This window comes from Xenopus laevis, chromosome 5L (assembly GCF_017654675.1).
Source record: "Xenopus laevis strain J_2021 chromosome 5L, Xenopus_laevis_v10.1, whole genome shotgun sequence".
NCBI lineage: Eukaryota > Metazoa > Chordata > Amphibia > Anura > Pipidae > Xenopus > Xenopus laevis.
The window spans coordinates 123,855,502-123,875,994 of record NC_054379.1 but is presented as its reverse complement, the minus strand read 5'-3'; the positions used below and the strand labels follow the sequence as shown (position 1 = coordinate 123,875,994).

Below are 20,493 nucleotides of genomic sequence, written 5' to 3'. Positions count from 1 at the left end.
ACAAATGCTTTATCTGGTTATCCTGAAAATGTGTACATTTGTCATTTGAAGCCTGGTAAAGACTACTCTTCTACCATTTTGAAGGCCCCAGTGTATGCGCGATTGTGCATAATCTGTTTGAGAATTTAATTTCCAGTTGCCTTGCAACATTTCAGCATGTCATATTAAATGGGATATACCACACCCTCGGGCAATACTCAGAATAATCGGAACACTTCCTGTTTGCCAAGGACATTTTAAAGGAATGACATACTTATGTTCCCTCTAAGCCTGTTGTTAGTGGGAGAATATATAGCTAGTACACTTTACTATTTATAGAGATAATATGTGCTCTTTCTATTTTTGTGCAGCTTATGAGAATATTACTAAGCCTTAAAAAGCTTCTGTCGCTCACATGAAATTGTTTCACCTGACAATAGCTGCAGATGTTGCTTTTATAGAGCAAAGTATACGCTGAGTAATTTTCCATTTTATGTTGAAAATGTTTAAATATAGTTATTCAGCCCTATATTCAGGAACATTTTAAATGATCTCCTTCACCATTGCACAAATAAACAAAACTTGAACAATTCACCATGTATTTTCCCCACAGTGCTGCATGTTTCTCAGCATAATTGCTTGTGCCTCACACCGGCACAACAGTTTTTGCCTAGAAATTCAGGAATAAAATTTGCACCAGTGAGTTTATTGCATGCAACTGTCCCCACAACAAAATACCCTAATGTGGATCGACAGGGGCATGCAGTTACATGCCCTTTAGTTGTGTGCCATTTATTTGCCAGGAAAAAAAACATCGCATGCACGTGTGCAATCTGCAGAAGAATTAGTTTTTCAGCATAGTTAATTTCTTCAAACTAGAACAAATAGAATAGAAACAGCCTGTTCCCAGTTGCTCTGCTTTTGATAAAACAGGATCTGACAAGATTTTTGTTTGGAGCAATAAAATGTGATGTTGATCATTTACAGTTATTGTACAAGTGCTCCACACAGAGTAATGACCAATTGACCTACCTTGCTTCACAGATTAAAGCTGGCCATAGACGCAAAGATCTGATCGTACGAATCGAGGATTCATACGATTTTCGGACCATGTGTGGAGAGTCCCTGTAATTTTTAGTCCGGTGGAGATTGGTCATTTGGTCAATCGGACAGGTTAAAAGATTTCTGTCGGCTGCCGATAATATCTCTGCATGTATTGCCGATCGTACGATTTTCAGAGGGAGACTGTCACTAGCTTTTGTCGGACATAGATATCGTACGATTGCTGTCAGGGACAGAACATCGGCTGATGTGTTCTTTTGTACTTTATTTGATCGGAATGGTTAGTGGCAGGTCGGGAGATGGGGAAGTCGGATCGTAGGTTGATTCGTACGATCGGATCTTTGTGTCTGTGGCCAGCTTAACTCCTGCTTAAAACCCAAACATTCCCTGCCATTAGTTTAACAATTAAGGTAAACTCTGCTTTTAATAATCATCAGTAGATAGCACCTTCATTTACTTTATTAGGACAAACACTGCAGATTGATTGCAAGAATATATGTATTATGTTTCCTTTTTTCCACTAAGATCATTTTTCATCCAGCTTCTGGTGTCTCATCTAGACCACTTGTTGGATGCCAGAATTGGTGACCCTAGTAATCAGCCACTGAATATCTGAACACTGAATATTATTGTCTGCAATACATTTTAAGGGAACCTCTCAGATTAATAGTTACAGTATTTCATTTGTTTTTGTAGACAAAAAATGTACAATAGATGGAACTATGCATAAAGAGCAGTTATTGGGGGTGCTAAAGTTATTTGTACTGTATTTTATATTATGATTTTCTAAGAGAGGTTTATATGGCAAAGTGTAGCAGTGTTTGAGGCCCACTTCTCAGCTGTGGAGGCCCTGCAACCCCCTTGGGAACCAACCACATTGCGTACATCTGATGCAAACTGATTCCCCATCCTGAGGCCCAGGGAGGCAGGATTGTGCCTGGGGTGGCATCCGTAAGGGTTGGGTCCACTATGATTTCTTCCGGTAACCTGTCGGCCCAGTCCAACCCTGAAAATTAGAGCGGGATCACAAACACTGCATTTTCGGGGGAACCTTTAAATGGTACTATCTCCAGACATGTATTATTTGATATTATATTAACTGCACTATTACTGCTTTTACTAATAATACACTATTGCTGCTACTATTATTTGAATCTCTTTAGAATTAATGAGCCTTAAGGAATTTCTTGGGGCATCAGAGAAAGAAAATTCTACCTTAAGGAACCTAGTGAGTGATCTACAAGCCACATCAGACTCTCTTCAGTCAACATCTCAGCAACTGAAAGTTTCACGTGAGAGTGAGAAAGAGCTGAAAAACAGATGTCATGAGCTGCAGATGCAGGTGTCTGGTAAGAGGATATTATTGTTATGGAATCTATTACATGTACAATGCTTCAGTGACTTGGAACTGTTCCTGCCTTGCTTATAACAGAAACTTGGTAGAAACAGACATAGGTAGATTAACAGGGAATTTCATTTAAAAAAATAATATTGGCAAGATTTTATTTACATGAGAAAAATCTACCTGCACCTCCTAATTCAGTTCCATATTTTCCCATATACTTTAATAGAGTTTTCACATGATAATGGATGATATAAGTTTTTCATTTCAATTTGAATCTGCCCCATTAAATATTCAATTATGACAACTATGACCTATGGGCCTAAAAGAAAATTTGTATCATTCTCAGAAATTTTGCCAGTGCCATGGCCTTCAGTAGAGAGAGCATTGGAATATGAAGCATGACAAAAATAAATTTGTGCAGGAAAGATTGTTGTTCATCTTTAGAGGACACACTGATTTTTATCTTGGTTGCTAATATCTTTTCATTGTGTAGACTGCATCTTAGTAATGATTTTGTATTGGGGAGAGTTCCCTTCATATGGGATTGGAATTGGGATATAAGTGGCTTTTAAGACTTATTTATGAACTGACCTGTAGGTTCTGACCAGTATAGAGCCTACCACTTATTTGTAGCAGAAATAGATCATAGAGAATGTAGGCAAATGTGTAGCAATATTTCGCCTGTTAAGGGGATGGTGACTTGTCCAGGCTCAAGTACCTGTTTATCAGGTAAGTGGTGATCATTTGTTTTCCAGCAGAACAATGAACCTGAACATGCTTAGAACTGTACCAAGCCAATTTAAAACTCAAGGAGTGCAGGAACTGTTGTCTTGCATTGTTTTTCCCATAGTCACCAGACCTCAACCTAACTGAACATCTCATGTAATATTTAAAAGACATTCTCTTGGATTCTCATATGTTATGAATTTAACCCAGTTTTTGGAAGCGGGGTGAGACTGAGACTGAACCCTGCTGTATTTTAAGTAAAATAAAAGAAGTCAGCATATTTCTAAAACATCCTGTCAAACTATTTTACTTGCTTTTTATTAGGAGAAGTATAACAATTTGAGGCATTAGATGTTTGTACTAGATGACGAATCAAAGGGCACTATTAGATGAGTTCATTCAAAATATGTCAATGTTATAAGTGTGTAGCAGAGTTTATGGACTATTAGGAAAGCATGGGACCATAAAAATCTTTTCGTCTTCATGTAGAATAGCAACCTAGATAATGCAAGTTTATGGAATTGATATTTGAACATTTTCACAACATATATTCAAAATATTATTTTGAAAGTTCAAATGCAGAAAGTATTTTAGAATGCATGCCTCTTCCTGACTATGAATTGATGGTTTAAGGCACTCAAAAGGATAAATAAAGTCACACCACCATTTTTAATGTGTTTCTAAGCATTGAGTCCCTGGCCTTTCTTCTGTTCTGCATTGTAAAGAACTCCCAGAGCCATATTGTGTCCTTGAATACAGTTGTTGACAGATGCCATCTTGACCCAAATCACTCTCATTCCCTACTTAAAACTTCATGATTTGCAAGTTGGTGTAAGGGAACCTTACCCTGGTGATCTAGTGGGCAGTGGGGTCCATCGCCGCTCCTTCGGCATGGACACCCGCTGCGTAGCTCCCTTCTCTCCAGTGCCGGCTTTCTCTAAGACACGCACAATTCCGTTTTTATTAAAGGTGCAGTGATGCTGACTTGTGACGTCAGCCCGCAATGGCGCCAAATTCAAACCGTATATAAGGGAATGTCTGTTTTGATATGATTTACTGTTGTTAGGTTCAATTAGCTTGTTCCTGGGTGTTTGTGAATCCTATTGATCTTTAGTGTATTGACCCTTGCCTGCCTGATTAACTACTCTGACCTCTCCAATCCTGATCCTGCCTGTCTGTGACTATTCTGACCTCTCCAATCCTGATCCTTTGCCTGTCCACTGACTATTCTACATTCTCCAATCCTGATTCCGGCCTGTCTGACAATTCTCTGCTTGTGCTGGCCCAGCCTGCCTGTTCCTGATGGTGTTCTTCCTTCCAGTATCCTGGTGAGACGATCGTGCCCCTTTGCTCGTCCAGAACCGTTAGCTTTGCTCCTCTCTCTATTAAGACCTGGCGGCATCCGATTAGCCAAGGGCTCCTCCCGAGGTTAAAGGCAGAAGTGAGAGCCAAGACCAGGGAGCTTAGCTTGGGTTCTGGATATAGGGTGCCGAACGTGACAGTTGGTAAATGAACATGAGAAGCTGACTCATAGTCCTGGGCCAATGTATATGCATCTGATCACCAATAACAATGATCTAAGTAGGAAATTACATTGCTACTCTAAGGTACTTAAAGAACTTTCAGAATTGCTTTAAGGGGACCTGTCACCCAGACATAAAAAGCTGTACATTTATAGTAATTTTCAAATTAAACATACAACTCTTTTGTTTATTAAAACATCAATACCTACACATAAAACTCTTATATTCCTGCAGTTCCTTGACATCACTGCCTGCCTCACGTGCCCCTGCCCTCTTAACTTTCTATAATTATTTAGCCTTTGCATTGGCAAGTTCATCAGGTCCCCCTTTTTGGTACATACATGAGATTTTAGGATGTGTGCAAAGCTCACCATGATAACAGGTTCACAAAATGGTGCTTGCCTGAATGCTCTAATCATGGATTCCAATCTATATAAGTAAAGTTTATTTTACTTGACAAATTCAAAAGATTAGGATTTGGAATTATTTTTAGGGTGACAGGACCCCTTGAAGATCTCCTTCTAAAATGTTTATTGACAGCCAGTCCCATATCAAGGCACAGAAGATGTGCCTGGGTGTATAATAATTGTATTTAAGTGCATAAAGGACCCACACAAATATTCTCTTTGGGAATGGATTCACAAAGAGGATTTAACAGATCAACACTTCAGAGAAGCTATGTGCAGTGAATCAAAATGTTATTGTAAACTGTTTAGCATTTTTGTGCTGTTATTTTGACCTACTAGAGGTTTAAGCTTTTTATAGAAATAAAGCAAATATTTATAAAGGAAACATTTTTGGAACAAACGTTTTATATTGAGTTGTTTATTATAATTCGAAACACCATTTTTTTTATGTATCAGTTAAGATCAAGAAGCAGCAGTATGCTTTAGAGACAGCAAAATATATTTAAGAACAGAGGTTCCAATTTGCACAAGTGCAGCTGACAATAGCAACCAGTTAACACTCAGCTGTGTACTGTCTACAAGTTAGAAAATAAAAAGTCCTGATTGACTGCTGTTGATTACTGTACTTGTACAAGTTAACAGGGGTCCTTAAAGGGGACCTGTTACCCTAAGAAATATTTTCAAATTCTTTTCTATCATGTTAGTTGAGCAAAATAAACTTTACTTACACTGTATTTATTATTTAAATTTAGTTTCCTTCTGTTTTGGAATTATACAATCACAGCAAGCAGGCAGCTGCCATTTTGTGGACACGGTTATTAAGGGAAATTGTGTATCACCACAAAATCTTATGTATGAACCAGAATGAGGGACCTAATGTCCATGTGCAGTGCCCTACACAATTATAGAGCCTGAGGAGGGAGGGGGGAATGTGAGGAGAGCAGTGACATGTAGGAAGTGCTGAATGGAAAGTGAAAGTAATTGACTGCCCCTCCTCTATGCCACGGGCAAAGAGGCGGAGCGGTAATATTCGATTGACAGTTTAGATATTTAAACACCTTTATAACAGGTATGGATGTTTTAATGAAAAATATTTTTGGGGTTCCATATTTAATTTGGAAAGGGCTTTCATTATGCAGTTTTTTATGTGTAGGTGACAGGTCCACTTTAATGTAACAATGCAGTGTGCAATCTGCCATTTTTTTTAAACTTTGCCTAGTGTGCATTACTGCAGGTCTCTGCAATCCATTTCTGAGAACTGCTACATCCCTTGTGAATATAGTGCTGGATGAGTTAGTCCGTGTTGTGTTGGTGAGAGGCGGGAGGCACACAGGTGGTAAGGATAGGGCTAGCCCGCACATCCTGACACTGCTTTCTGTACCTAGTTCTCAATTTTCAGTGCTAGGTGTACAGTGCAGCATTCCTTGGGGCACAAGTGCCTGTTTTGCTTCCTGGGTGTTAGTAAGTGACCAATTGCATCTGAGTTAGTAAAAGAGCCCCAATATGATAAAGTTGTTGTGCGGTGTAAGTATGGCACACTTGATCATATACAGTACAAAACACAAAAAGATTCCTCTTTTTCAGTTGCTGAAATACAATCTAAAAGTTCTTTCATGCTATGTAAACTTTGGGACCACAGGTATTATTTGATGCTAGAAAGTTAATTTAACAGCAAATAAGAAATCTATGGCAATTGATGTCTATTTTAGTTTTGCTTTTTTCCCCTACAGATTCTATGAAGGTACTACTGTCTAAGCTATAATGTTTGGTATTGTTTGTGTTGTTATTGTCTTTAGTTGGCCACCCACAACCTTTTTTATCAACTACCACACACCCTTCTCTTGTTACATAGTTACATAATTACATAGTTAAATCGGTTTGAAAAAAGTCCATCAAGTTCAACCCCTCCAAATGAAAACCCGGCATCCATACACACACCCCTCCATGCCTTCACATGAATTATATATACCCATATCTATGCTAACTATAGAATTTAGTATCACAAAAGCATATGATATTATATCTGTCCAAGAAATTATCCAAACCACTCTTAAAAGCATCTATTTTCATAATTTAAGTCTTCCATCCCTCTAACCAGTTTAGTTGCACATCTCTGCACTTTTCCCAGCTCATACATGCCTGCATTATATCCCGCTTAAGGACTGGAGTCCAAAAACTGCACTGCATACTCCAAGTGAGGCCTTACCAGGGACCTATAAAGAGGCATAATTATGTTTTCATCCCTTGAGTTATTGTCCGTTTTCATGCAAGACAGAAATTTATTTGCTTTAGTGGCCACATAATGACACTGCCCAGAATTAGACAATGTGTAATCTACAAAAAAAAACCAAGATCCTTCTCAGTTAAGGTCATTTAGAGTATAACTTGCATTTATATTATTTTTGCCAAAGGGCATAACCTTGCACTTATCAACATTGAACCTCACTTTCCAGTTTGCTGCCCAGTTTTCCAACTTAGACAAATCACTCTGCAAAATGGCAGCATCCTGCATAGAACTTATAGTTTTGCACAATTTAGTATCATCTGCAAAAATAGAAACAGTTCTTTCAATGCCCACCTCCAGGCAGGTCCGGACTGGGATTCAGAATAAGCCCTGGCATTTCAAGTACATAGAGGCCCAAACAACTATCCACCAGCCCAATAAATACTGAATGTCTATAGCATCCTACAGCAGCCCCTCTGGCATTTGCCAGAACCCACAGATTGCCAGTCTGGGCCTGCCTCCAGGTCATTAATTACCAAGTTGAAAAGCAAGGGACCTAGTACAGACCCCTGCAATACTCCACTAACAACACTGGAATATACTGACATGTATATTTATTAAGCAGCATTTTAAAGACTTCCCATTTTTGCTCTGTGTTTAACCCTGTGAAAAGCATGGGTGTGGGTATGGGGTGCTATTACAAAAAAAACACATGAAGCTAAGCCACAGCTTCCAGCTAATACAATAAACAAATTTCGGGGGGTTGTGGAGAATATTTTGTGATAACACCCCATACCCAACCCTTTAAACTAATGGTGGTCCTATGCTTTTAAATATGGGCGTTGGTTTGGACTATCTCTCTCTCTCTTAAAAACCGCTTACTGGCGGGGGAGGATTCAGCCTTCAGACTGAAACCAATGTTCAACACACATTGAATACAAGAAATGCTATTATGCAGTGAACTAAGTCTTTTTATACAATGACCTGAGGTAAACAAGTTAGGGACCGCCATATGGGGTTTACCTTGACGTGGTATGGTTGTTTTTCAACTTTATGATCATAACTTTGTAAATAAAAACCCCTGTTTTGTAAACACATGCACTTGCATTTATACTGAATTATTTATGAGACATGGGAACAGGGAAGTGCATTGTAAGAAGCATTTCCATTATACTTAAATATATTTTAATTTAGCCTTTAGAGTGCTTCCCCAACCCCCCGAAATTTGTATAAACTCTAATAACCTGGACAGAAATATATATCAAGTTGCTCCAACCTAGGTTTTTATTACTTGCACCAGGAACAATTTTAAATGGAATATAAGTGTAATGTTGCTTATATATTAGAAAAGTTTGACAGGAAAACCAATATGTAGCTACCACTTTCACACCCATATATAAAGAGGTGGACTTTTCCTGCCTAGTACAGAAAAAGCAGCAAGGACACAAAGCAAAGCACAAAGGGAGTTTTCCGGGAATATAGCTTCTTCTCCATGAAGCACAGTGGACTGCGTGCAGTGATTAAGCATTCTGCTAAGATGCTGTGCCTGTGAATACAGATTGTGTGAGCTGAGTAAATCCTTGGCTTTAAATGCTGGTTACTCTTAGCATCTGTTTCAGAAATCTGGAAATGGTGGATTTATCTACACTTTGATATGCAAAGATAATACCTTTTATGAACCTATGGACTACTCCCTCGCATGGCTTCAGATACTAGCCTGGTACAGCATATAAAGGACTGACTCACATCTGAACTAAACATCTCTACAACAGCCTGTTCAAAACCATATGGCTATTTAAAAAATGCAGGTTTTCCTAACCCTGAGTAGGATTATTGCTCTTTCCTGCTATATTTTCTCTTAAATAAGGCAGAAACATTGCATCTCCTTCTGAATGTCTGGTTTTGAGTTGAGAACATATAGAGGCTTTAATTTTTTGCAGCTTTTCTCTGTGTGCAAATGTACCCAAATATGTACAGACAATAGTTACTTAAGAACAGAAACAACAGGTCTAAAAATAACCAGTGTAATAACCAGTTTATCTTGATGGATGTTCATAAAAAAAACTTGTGCCATTTAGCATCCAGACTTTTGTTTTATCTTGATGCAGTAGATCCCTTTGGCAATATTTAAAGTCAAATGAACTGATAATAACCACATGTACACTTAAGTGAATTAGACATTTTCCATGTGAAGGTGCTGTGATTTTTTTTCTACTTTTTTTCTGTTTAAAAATGGAAATTCAGCCCTTAAAGTTTCCAGAGGCTGCAATTTGGACTGAACACTGTATTCTGATGCAAGAGCTCATCTACTGTCTGTCTTAGGGTAATGTCCATAGGGAAGGGCGCTACTGCGCCGTCAAGTCTCCCAAAAATGCTTGTCTGTAGTCAATAATTGAAATCGATCATGGGGGTGTTTGTGGACAACTACAGGACACAAAACATACACCGACATGGTAGGTGCGTGTAAGTTGCATGCAATTCACAATGTGTCTACTAGTCTTGTGCATCCATATAACAAACAAAGCTTCTTAGGGACGAGGTGCATTGTAATGGAGAGTATAATTACCTGGTTATTTTTGCTGCCAGAGAGAATGGTTTTACCCTTAAAAAGCAGAGGGAAATAGTCTGCTTAATATAGCTCAATTTGGAGATATTAGTAAAATATGCTTAGTAGTCTGTAGTAAGTAAATTATAAATGTCATCCTGATATTAGAAAGGGGCCTCACAATAAAAAGAAGATGGGGAAAGGTGAATTGTTTAATTCAAATGCACATCAAAGTGAAACAAAATGTTTGAAATGAGTTTAAATGCCAGAACAAGTTAGAGATTAGAGTACTACTTCATTTAAAACACTATCCCTGTTTAGCAACATCTGCTTGTATTCCAGCAGAATACAAGAGATTTAACTTCAAATCTCGTTTCAAAGTCCTGTTGAAAGTCTCCCTTCAGCAAAATTAATTGTAGCCATATTAAATTGTCTTAACCAATGTTCTACAGCTAGATCAGGTAAAATGAAACGGAAAAACAATCTTTCTTTCTGGTTTCTTGTTCTAATACCTCTCAGGAGAAACCATGAAATGCAACAGACAGAGGAAATGAAAAGTACATCATGTTTTGTGTTGGGTAGATAGTGGTATAAACAAAACACTGTAAAGTGGGTAACACCTTTTACTTGCCTGCTTTGTCTTGAGGCTCAGTTCCTTGTTTTTCTCATACAAGCCATAAGTGAGCATCTTGCAGCAAATGTTTCCTTATCATTCTGAGCAACTGAATTGCTGTTCTTCCTGTTTTATTGTAGTTTTTAAATGGGACACATATCCAAAAATACATTTTGGAAAGATTCTAATTCTAAGTAAGTAACTTTTCAATATATGTTAGTGCAGATGAGACCAAACTTAACCTGCACCCGACCCGTACCCGCAAAAAGGTTCCATTGTAGGACCTCCACTTGACCAATACCCACATCGTCTTACTTTTTTACTGCTTCTGTAGACGTCTCTGCTTTTAAGACAAGAAATCTTTGGGAGCAGTGTAGCAGTGTATTTCTCCAGTCTGATTTGCACCCAACACTAACCCACAATGGTTCGCCAAAATTTCAACCAGGGGTCAACCCATGGGTCACCCTGGGTTCTGAGTCGACTCGCACATCACTAGTATTTGTCAATATAAGTTCCAGTAAAAGCAGTATCTGTCAGGAGGAATGGGCAAACTTTCAGCATGCCCATATCAGTCTCTTTAAAGGTAGTGTTGTCTCGGTAATCACTTCTGTATTAAAGCTACAAAGAGGCAGGGGACAGGGATGAGACTGTAGAACACTTTTTCAAAGAAAGACCACCATTTCTTTTTTAATTTTAATAGGCAAAATATTACTTTTGTGTTTTGTGTTGCTGGACGGTACAATTATTCTAGTAGAACAGTGTGTGGGGAGGAAGCAGGGAGGGTGGCCAGTGGAGGGTGGTGAATAGGGGATTTTAGCTGTAGGTAGGGTTGCCACCTGGCTGGTATGATCCCAATGTTATAATAGGGAAAAAATATAAAGATATAAGAAGGCCGGTGTTTTTTTTCTGGAAAAGGTGGCAACCCTAGCTGTAGGAGGGGTTTCGTTTTTCTTTAAATGGACACTAAACCTTTTATTTTCTCTATTAAGCTCTCCATAGTTCACTTAAAGGTGTTTCTAACTTTGTCATTTGCAAAGAGAAATCCTTTATTTTGGCACTATAAATAGTATATTTCCATATATGGATGTTACCTGGCATGGCAGGAAGTTGCTGCTCCTGCACCAATTGCATCAAGGGAGTTGCTGCCATTGTGGCACTTGCATCTAGTACAGCAGGCTTCATTTCATAGACTGAATGCATGTCAATCACCTAATGCTTAAGATACAATGCCAGCCTGGAGGGCTCGGTAGTGCTGCAGTTCCTGGCTGCTTTAATATGCCTGTATTGCTAGGGCCCCCTGCTACATGTTTTGTACCCTGTAGCATAACAGCAGTGTCAGTCCACAAAGCACCAACATCTATCCAAAATGTTTCAAGAACCCCACTGTGCAGTCTTCATACCCCGCTTCAGTAAGTGGCCACTTTTCTTGAGAATTGTTTGAATGTTATTCCTATTGTTCTCTTTGCCGTTACTTTCCATAAGCCACCATTTGATTAACCCATATCAGTAAGGCACCAAGCAGACAGGGCACAAACCATACCTAATACCACTTAGGGGCATGTCCAAGCAATGTGACTGAATATGGTAATGGCCAGGCACAGCTGCAACAGGAACAGATCCCTATGTTTGCTCATAGACTGGCAAAGAGAAACTATAAAAATATATGAGCATATGCATTAGCTTTTACTGAGCACAATTGAATGAATACTTGTACAAGTTACTATGAGGAAGCTCTTTTATTAAACTGCCACTTTGTCTAAGTAGAAATCATCCATATTTATTTTCCCTGTCTGTGTCTCCCAGGGAAACCCCAGGTGCCTTGGTTACACAAAGGAGATATCCGGAACATGTTGGGTTGTTGTTTTATTTTGCCAACCAGGAAAAGAGACTTCCCTAGTTACTGTCCGGATGGCCAAGGGCATAGGATAGGAGTAAATGTTTGTGAGAACAATGAATATTGGTTGTTAAAAATGTTGCTTTATATGCCTGCTATTGTTTGTGTTTTAGAAGATTTTACTCTGTGTTTAATTACACAGATAAGTTCCATGGCTCAGTCATCAGTTTAGATCCATTCTACATCATTATCTGTGCAAACATATGGCATGCAAATGGGCATGTACTCTTTCCAGGTGTTCAGTTTAAAATGCACTCCCTAAAACATTTCCCTTAAAATTGGGTCACAGGTGCCAGAGAGAAGTAGGGATGTGACAATGCAACTTAATGGGGTAGTTTACAAGTTTATTTCACCTGTAATTTAACTTTTAGTATGTTATAGAATGGCCAATTCTAAGCAACTTTTCAGTTGGTCTTCATTATTTATTTTTTATAGTATTTGAATTATTTGCCTTCTTCTTCTGACTTTTCCAGCTTTCAAGTGGAAGTCACTGACCCCATCTAAACAAATAAATGCCCTGTAAGGCTACATATGGGGTAGCACATTCATCAAGGGTTGAATTTCAAATTCATGTGAGTTTTTTTTAACTCAAATGAATTCGATTTTACTTGAGATTCGAATATTCAACTATTTATTAGTAAAATTGAATATGTAAAACCAGGACTAATTTTACCGACTCGAAAACTCGAATTAAATTCGACCAAACTCGATTTGAGTTTTTTCTCTGAAAAAAGAGGACCTCTACCATTGACTTATACAATCATTTAGTTTGCTGAAAAGAAAAATGTCCAACGTTTCTGGATCTTCCCCTTTGTTATCCGACCCAACAATCCTCGTTTCTCCTTGAGTAAATAAATAGGAATCCAAAGTATACAGAGGTCAGCGCTAAATGAAGCTCAGGGGAAAAAAATAAGATCAAAAGGGAAAAATAGGGAATTTTATAGTGTAGTAATTCCTTATGGCGTTGTAGTTCCACAACCTCTTAGATTCCCAAATATACCTTAGGTGCAATTACCCTTTAAAATTCACCAAGGGTAGGTGTTGGATGGGTACTTACGTTTTAAAAATAACATGTGCTCATCAAAAGTTTGCAGAAATGAAGCTGTAGAATATTCTCACTTGCTAGAAGAAGTTAAGCGAAAAAATATAATGTAAAATCCTTTTTATTCTATAACAATAAAAACCAATTGGTTACACTCACATTTAAGTGGTTAAAAACAGCCATAACATCTCTCTCAGTTTCACTCCGTGCTGTCACAAGTCTCTTTAGTGGTTTGCAGTTAGGGCTCCGACCCGCGTTGCCTTTACACGCCGCTGGTTACTTTCTGAGCCTCAGAGATGACGTCAGCCGTCTATGCCTTACGCTTTTCGTCGCTTAGCGACTTCATCAGAGGCTTTCTATGGCCAGGGTTTGTCCTCCGTACCTCTTAACTCAGAATAGTGAAGCACGAATTTGCCAAAGCACGAAGAAAACTTTCCATTCTGGTCACAACAGGTGTGTGTGCTTGTGAAGGAGGGAAATTCAAATGAGCAGGGTTTCTGCAATCAGTGCGGCTATTTGGCCCTTCAGTTCAGCTCTGGGTTAAACCTGCTGTCTGCTTGTTATACAGTCATTTGGCTGGTTTTAGGTGGAGAATAGTCAGATTTGAATTCTTAAAGGGCCAGAGTATGACAAATTTCGAAAATTAAATTCGAATGAAAAAAAACCCTCGAATTTAGTTTCGATAATTCCCTAGTCGAATTTGACAGTTTTGACCATTAAAAAAATGTCAATTTGACCCTTAATAAATCTGCCCCATTGCTGTTGTTGCTTTTTATTACTCATCTTTCTATTCATGCCCTCCCCTATTCATATTCCAGTCTATTATTCAAATAACTCAAAAACCACAAATAATATAAAATGAAAGCCAATTGCAAATAAGCCAATTGCAAATAGTCTCAGAATATCACTTGCTACATCATACTAAAAGTCAACTCAATGGTGAACAACCCCTTTAAGTGTGTAGTAGATTGCTGTATTCTAAGACCATCTGCATTTGTTCTTAATTTTTTCATTATGTACACATTTTATGCAGCTGTTATGCTTGGCATTGTAACTTTTATCAGTGTGCTACCTTGGTAGCAAACCTTTGCTTACCTTAGTCAGAAATGAAGGTGGATAGGAGATGACATGACTAGAAAAATTCAGGTGCAGGACAGAAAGATGCAGGATACAAATAATAAAGTTTCTTATAATGGGTCCATCTATAACAACATTTATATTAAGTCAAACAACCCTTGTAAATTAAGAAAATGTTTAAGCGTTATTGCCCCTTTAAAACCATAATGGGGTAAATTTATCAAAGAGTGAAGTTCCGCCACTAGAGTGAAGTTCCGCCACTAGAGTGAAACTCCGCAGCTCTCAATTCATTTCTATGGGATTTTGAAAGGCGTATTTATCAATGGGTGAAAGTGAAAGTTCACCCTTTAATAAATACACCTATAAAAATCCCATAGAAATGAATGGAGAGTGGCGGAATTTCACTCTAGTGGCAGAACTTCACTATTAACTTCACTCTTTGATAAATATACCCCACTGTGTTACCCAAAGGTTTAATCTCTGTTGTCTTATTATTAGATGGCAAGGGGTGCAGTATGACAGAACAGACTAACTTGGCAAACAGAGACTTTCAAAGTCTCTTAGCAATGACTTGCCTATTTTGTTTAATTTATCAGCTTCTCTTTGATATGTATTTAGTCAAAGCTGGCATTGCAGAAGGGCTCTAAAAAACCCAAATAAATTATCTTCTAAAAATATAGATATTTAAGCACAGGCACTTTACCCTAACAAAGACTGCTCTCTTCTCTCTTATCTGGTCTGTTCTATTTCAGAAGGTCCCCATTCTGTATCTCTATTAGCAAAATGCAGCCTTCACTGCTCTACATTTGTCTGTATGCATTGACAGTGATTTCTAGTGCTGAATAACAGATGACTTTCCAACAGTATCATTTCAGCAGTTCCTTTCATGTGAAGCAAGACCATCGGTTTCTTTTTTCCCCACTGTAATCGCTTGCCCTGTGCTAATCTCCTAGCGATGGAGAACAAACTCACACACAAACATTACATCTGTGTAGGATTTCACAAGAGATCTTTTTTATTTTTCCTCTTAGGTGCCTTTCAGGGCATTCCAGTGTAACGATTAATGGCAGCAATTTCTTGTGAATAAATCTTCCAAGAACAATGACTTTAAATTCTTTGGAGGGAAATATTTCAAGGAATGCTTGTGACTTAAACCATTAACCACCCACATTCTGTGCTGATTGAACAATCATTTGTAAAAAGATATATGACTTGTAATCATCATGCTTCCTCATTCCACTATTATTTCGTTCAGCACAATAGCCTCATATTGTATATCATTTTTGTTGATAGATTTGCAAAGTGATCTTCAATTACAGTCTGGGACAGAGCCACACACTAAACAGGTGTGGGACCTTTTATCCAGAATGCTCAGGACCTGTCTTTCCATCATTTTGATCACCATAACTTGTCTACCAAAAATAATTAAAACATTAAATAAACCCAGTATAATTGTTTTGCCTCCAATAAGGATGATTTATATCAAATGTACTTGGGATCATGCTATTTTAAAATTGAGTCGTTGGAAGATGGCCTTCCTGTAATTCAATGCTTTCTGGATAACAGGTTTCCGGATAAGAGCTCTACTACCTGTAATATGATTAATGAATTATTCACATATGGTTATGCTAAACTTAGCAAGAGTAATCGATTTTTGACATGGACAAAAATCCAGAAATGGAGAAAGGACAAAATGTTGAAAGCTCTCAAAGTTTGCTCTGTAATGTTTCACAGGCCAGACCCTGGTTCAAGACTCTAGTCTTTGCTTAATTTTTCAGGATCTAGACAGTGGACAACTGAAATACAGTTGGGTTATGGCCATGAGAACGCCACAGCAGATACACTTATTAATAACTGCTAAAACCTAGACAATCAACTGTTCCATGGGGCCACACCTGACAGTGGAGTGAGCCCCTTTATTCCCAACCCCTTGGCCAAAAGGCCTTCAGATCCCCTTCTGAGCAAGTTTAGGGTGGTCCGCTCAACCACATCCTGTAGCAGAAGAGTGAGTAAAGCTCCATTGACTCCCAAACTGGTCCCAAATCTTTGCACCCATGGCGGGGCCAGGTTTTCACAGGAGAAGGAAACTAATGGCCACACATCCCCCAACCCCGGGTCATCTTGCAGGTCCAAGTGTCTATATATAGAAAAATAAAAAAAATATACAAAAGTGCAGTGACAAAACAGGAGTGTCAATAATTAGAATAAATAGTGAAATAGTAAAAAAATTATGGTGAGACCGCCTTTCATCCAGTGATAAAAAAATGTCAATTATGCCCAGGGGTAAAAGAGTACATGATGCATGTAAGGCCCATCATAAAGTGTGCACAGTGCCATAATCACAAGTGGGGTGTGCAGACCTGTGAAGGCAGGCACCTCAGAGGTGCTAATCCTGGAGCACAAAAAAGCTCAGGCTTCAATGCATGCCTCCTGGCCCATGGCCACAATCAAGTGATTCACTCTTCCCTCAGTGGGGTGCATGCTCCCAAATGGTAAACTGATAAGAACAGATACTACACTTGATCTTAGCCAAAGCCCAGATAAACCACAGACTGCCTAGAGAGGAGGGAGGGGTAAATCTGCCCCTAATTGTGATATGGAGAGATCACCATTAAGTAAACGTTTAATATGAAATAGACTGGAATCAACACATTTATTTGTTGTTTTTTTTTTGCATTTCTATTCTACTTCATTTTTTTACCTGGAATTTAAACTGATTGTGCTCATTATGAGTATTGACCAGAGCAACCAAAAAGTAGACTGAATATGGGGCAAGAATATTATTATATTTTTTATATTGTTGTTATGCAAATATATTTTTTATATTGTTGTTATGTAAATGATGGAGATTATTTACTAAACCTCCATTTTTTTTCTGGTCGAGGAAAAACTTTAAATTCAAAAAATTCAAAAAAAACTTAAATTTATCAAGCTTTATTGTACCCCGAAGCTGCTAAATGTCCAAATCCGAAACTCTGCCATCTCAAACCTGCCAAGGTCATGTATAAATCAATGGCAGATGTCCCTTTTACAATTTTAAGAAATCATGATCTGCGATAGGTATCATCCAATAATCCAAAAAATAGGGGGTTTCGGGCACTACCCAAAAAATTTAGTGATTCGTGCAGCAAATCCGAAAAATGTGTACAATTTAAGTTTTTGATCAATTTTATCTCATCTTTTTCCGCTCCAGATTTTTCGAGTTATTTTAGAAATAAACAAGTTAAAATCGTGGATGATATTTTGGTTTAGCTTGGTTTAATAAAAAGATTAGATAAATTTGAGTTTTAGGAAATAATCCCCGATGTGTCTGTCAACCTGCATGTAGTTAGCCAAGAGCTGGACTTGGACTCCCCAACTGCTTGATAACCAATTACTTCCTTTTATTCTACTTTGAATACATGACCACTGTTCTTATTCTTTAGAAGAATCATATTGGGTAATTACAGAATATGAGCTAATTGCTATAACTTCCCATACAGATCTACAGCAAGAAAAGGAAACTGCAGAACTGAATCTACTGAATTTGACTAAAGAAATGAACCATCAAAAGGAAACTGTTGTGTAAGTGTTTTGGTTTTTTTATTAGGTCTGAAGTAGCCTCCTACTTAATATGATTACTACTAACACGTATTTAAGATATGCCAACATATTATGTAGCGCTGAATGTATTGACATTTGTTTTGACTGCAAACATCCCTCTGCTGCCATCACACCCTCAGGATTGGCAGCTCAGATTGCTAGTACATTTTCGAGAGGTACACTCATAGTTTGTATTTTCTCTGCATAATAGTGTCAAAACTTTCTTTTTACATCTTTGGTTATATCCTGGCAAAATTCTAACAATTAAATGGACACTGTAATAAAAGGCCCAATTTCCTTCTTTGCAAAAGGCCCGCTTTAATGCCATTGTCACACAAGGCTCTTTGTCCACCTGCGTTTTTACAGCCAACATCACTGCCACACAGCTGGGGTCTTTACTCCCAAACACTTGCAATTGTAATTGCAGCCAAAAATGTATTTACAGTAGATCCGCTCCTTCCATTAAGTTCACGGACAGGCACTGTTGGCTAGTGCACACATATATGGCGTTGATTTTGCCATGAAAATGTTTACCTTTCGCTTACCTTTGCAAGTGGCACAGGTTCTGGTATCAGATACCCATAATTTGTCATTCCCACAGTGACTTCCACAAACTTGGTGTGATATTTTCACATCAATTTCATGGGATTCATGTCATTTTCACTGAGAGAGTCGGGTAGAAGGAAAATGCATGCCACTCCTAGTATAATTGCATCCCATGGTAAGTAAGCTGTATCTATACATCACAGATTTACACCCTTATTCAATAGTGCACCTATTGATTTTTAGTCAGTTCTCAGTGATACAAACGTCTGCCATAGTCAGATTAGCAAGATGTGCCCTTGAGTGCAATTGTGTTCATCCTTTTAGCTTTGGCAGCTGAGCAGAGATCAAACTGCACCCAAACTGCCAAGCTGTTGGCTGTGGATGTTAAGACTTGTGGACAAAGTAAAACCAACCAGAGCACTAATAGCAGCAGTGCCCCCCCAGTGTGTTACAGAGACATGCTATAGGAGTATTAACATACAATGCTTCTGTATTCAGGATATTAGCTATACATATTTCCTTGAACAAGTATTCACCCTGCCTGTTGTATTTTTCACCCTTTGATGTGTTACAGTCTGTATTCAATTAGGAATGTTATCGTTTTGAGTTACACTGCATAATTAACACTTTTAAGGTGCAAAGTGTTTTTTTACTGTAAATCAAAAATGTTAATTTGTTGGTTGACTGAATCCCTGAGGCCATACTTAGTAGAAAACACCTTTGGCAGCAATTACAGTTGCAAGGCTTTTGGGGTATTGAAATATCAGATTTGTACAGCTGTTTGGGAGTGATATTGGCTCATTCTTTCTGCAAGATGTTCTTCACATAGGTCATGTTTGTTAGATAGCACAGTTAATTAATTCCCAAACTTTGCCACAAGGCAAGTACCTCTTTTCAACACTCTCCCTCACCTCCCCTACCACTGGCCTGTCTCTCAGCGCTTCCACCACAACAGCATACTGTGAGCTTAGCTCCCCATACTCACAATCATACTCACAATCATACTCACCTTTTCAAATTTAGAGTAACCAGGGCAAGTGACACGACGTGTATTATGCAGTCACATTTATTCAGGGGGGGCGGTGGGTAAATATTTATGTAACCAACAAATGTTTAATGAATATTTGCGTTACCATGTTGCACCTAAAAAGTGCAAAATTCTAATTATAAAAATCCCAGTTTGTAACAAAAATATTGAAACATCTGGGTGGGGAAGGGTAGCATATTTATGCAAGTCACCTTAAACATATTAGCTAGTCATAATCAGAATGTATGCATTGTGAACACAGATAAAATCTATTTTTGCACTCTATGGTTCATTCTTGCCTATATACACGTGTATATAAATTCTTTTCATATGCATTTCCACAGTGAGTGAACCAAAGTAGCTTTGGGGATTCCGGAACTGGCCCTTCTTTCAAATGTAAGAGCTTTAAGAACGAATACATAACAGCCTGCAAATATTTAATATGCCTAGCAACAATTTATTTGCAGTGTTGCTAAATTACATTCTCTTGAGGAAGCCCTTTAGTCACTACTAATTGAAATATTTATTTTAATCTAAATGAAAACAATGTTTTTCAGATCCCAGAGGCAAAATCCTATGCACTATCCTATGTTTTGTTCTGTTTTAGTTAGACAGGGATTAACTCTAGGATTATTCATCAGAAAATTAGTTTATAGACAAAAATAGGATATTGCTATTCCATTTTTCATTTGAACCCTACAAATTGATCTGATTATACTTAAGATGAAAAACAATTAGAAGCTTGGTAACCGTTAAAGCATAGTTATACAAACTCTGTTAAAGGAGATTTTCTATGCTGTCCCTGTTGCCAAAGTAAAACAAAATAATTGCTGATTTTAAGAACTTACCCACCAGATAAGCACAATTTTTTTAAACAAGTCCCTATTGCCAAAATGCTTCT

General features: G+C 38.1%; 1 protein-coding gene and 1 non-coding gene across 2 annotated transcripts in view; one reads left to right on the top strand and one right to left on the bottom strand.

Moving 5' to 3' along the window:
- LOC108717039 (leucine-, glutamate- and lysine-rich protein 1) overlaps positions 1–20,493 on the top strand; it is a 77,395-nt gene that overhangs the window by 34,344 nt on the left and 22,558 nt on the right. The window contains exons 6-7 of the mRNA XM_018263764.2: positions 2,205–2,390; positions 17,920–18,001. Coding sequence (XP_018119253.1) covers positions 2,205–2,390; positions 17,920–18,001 — 268 coding nt within the window. The remainder of the gene's footprint in view (positions 1–2,204; positions 2,391–17,919; positions 18,002–20,493) is intronic.
- Positions 16,783–16,981, bottom strand: LOC121393975. The gene has a single exon (XR_005961436.1). It is a non-coding gene; the product is annotated as a U2 spliceosomal RNA (small nuclear RNA).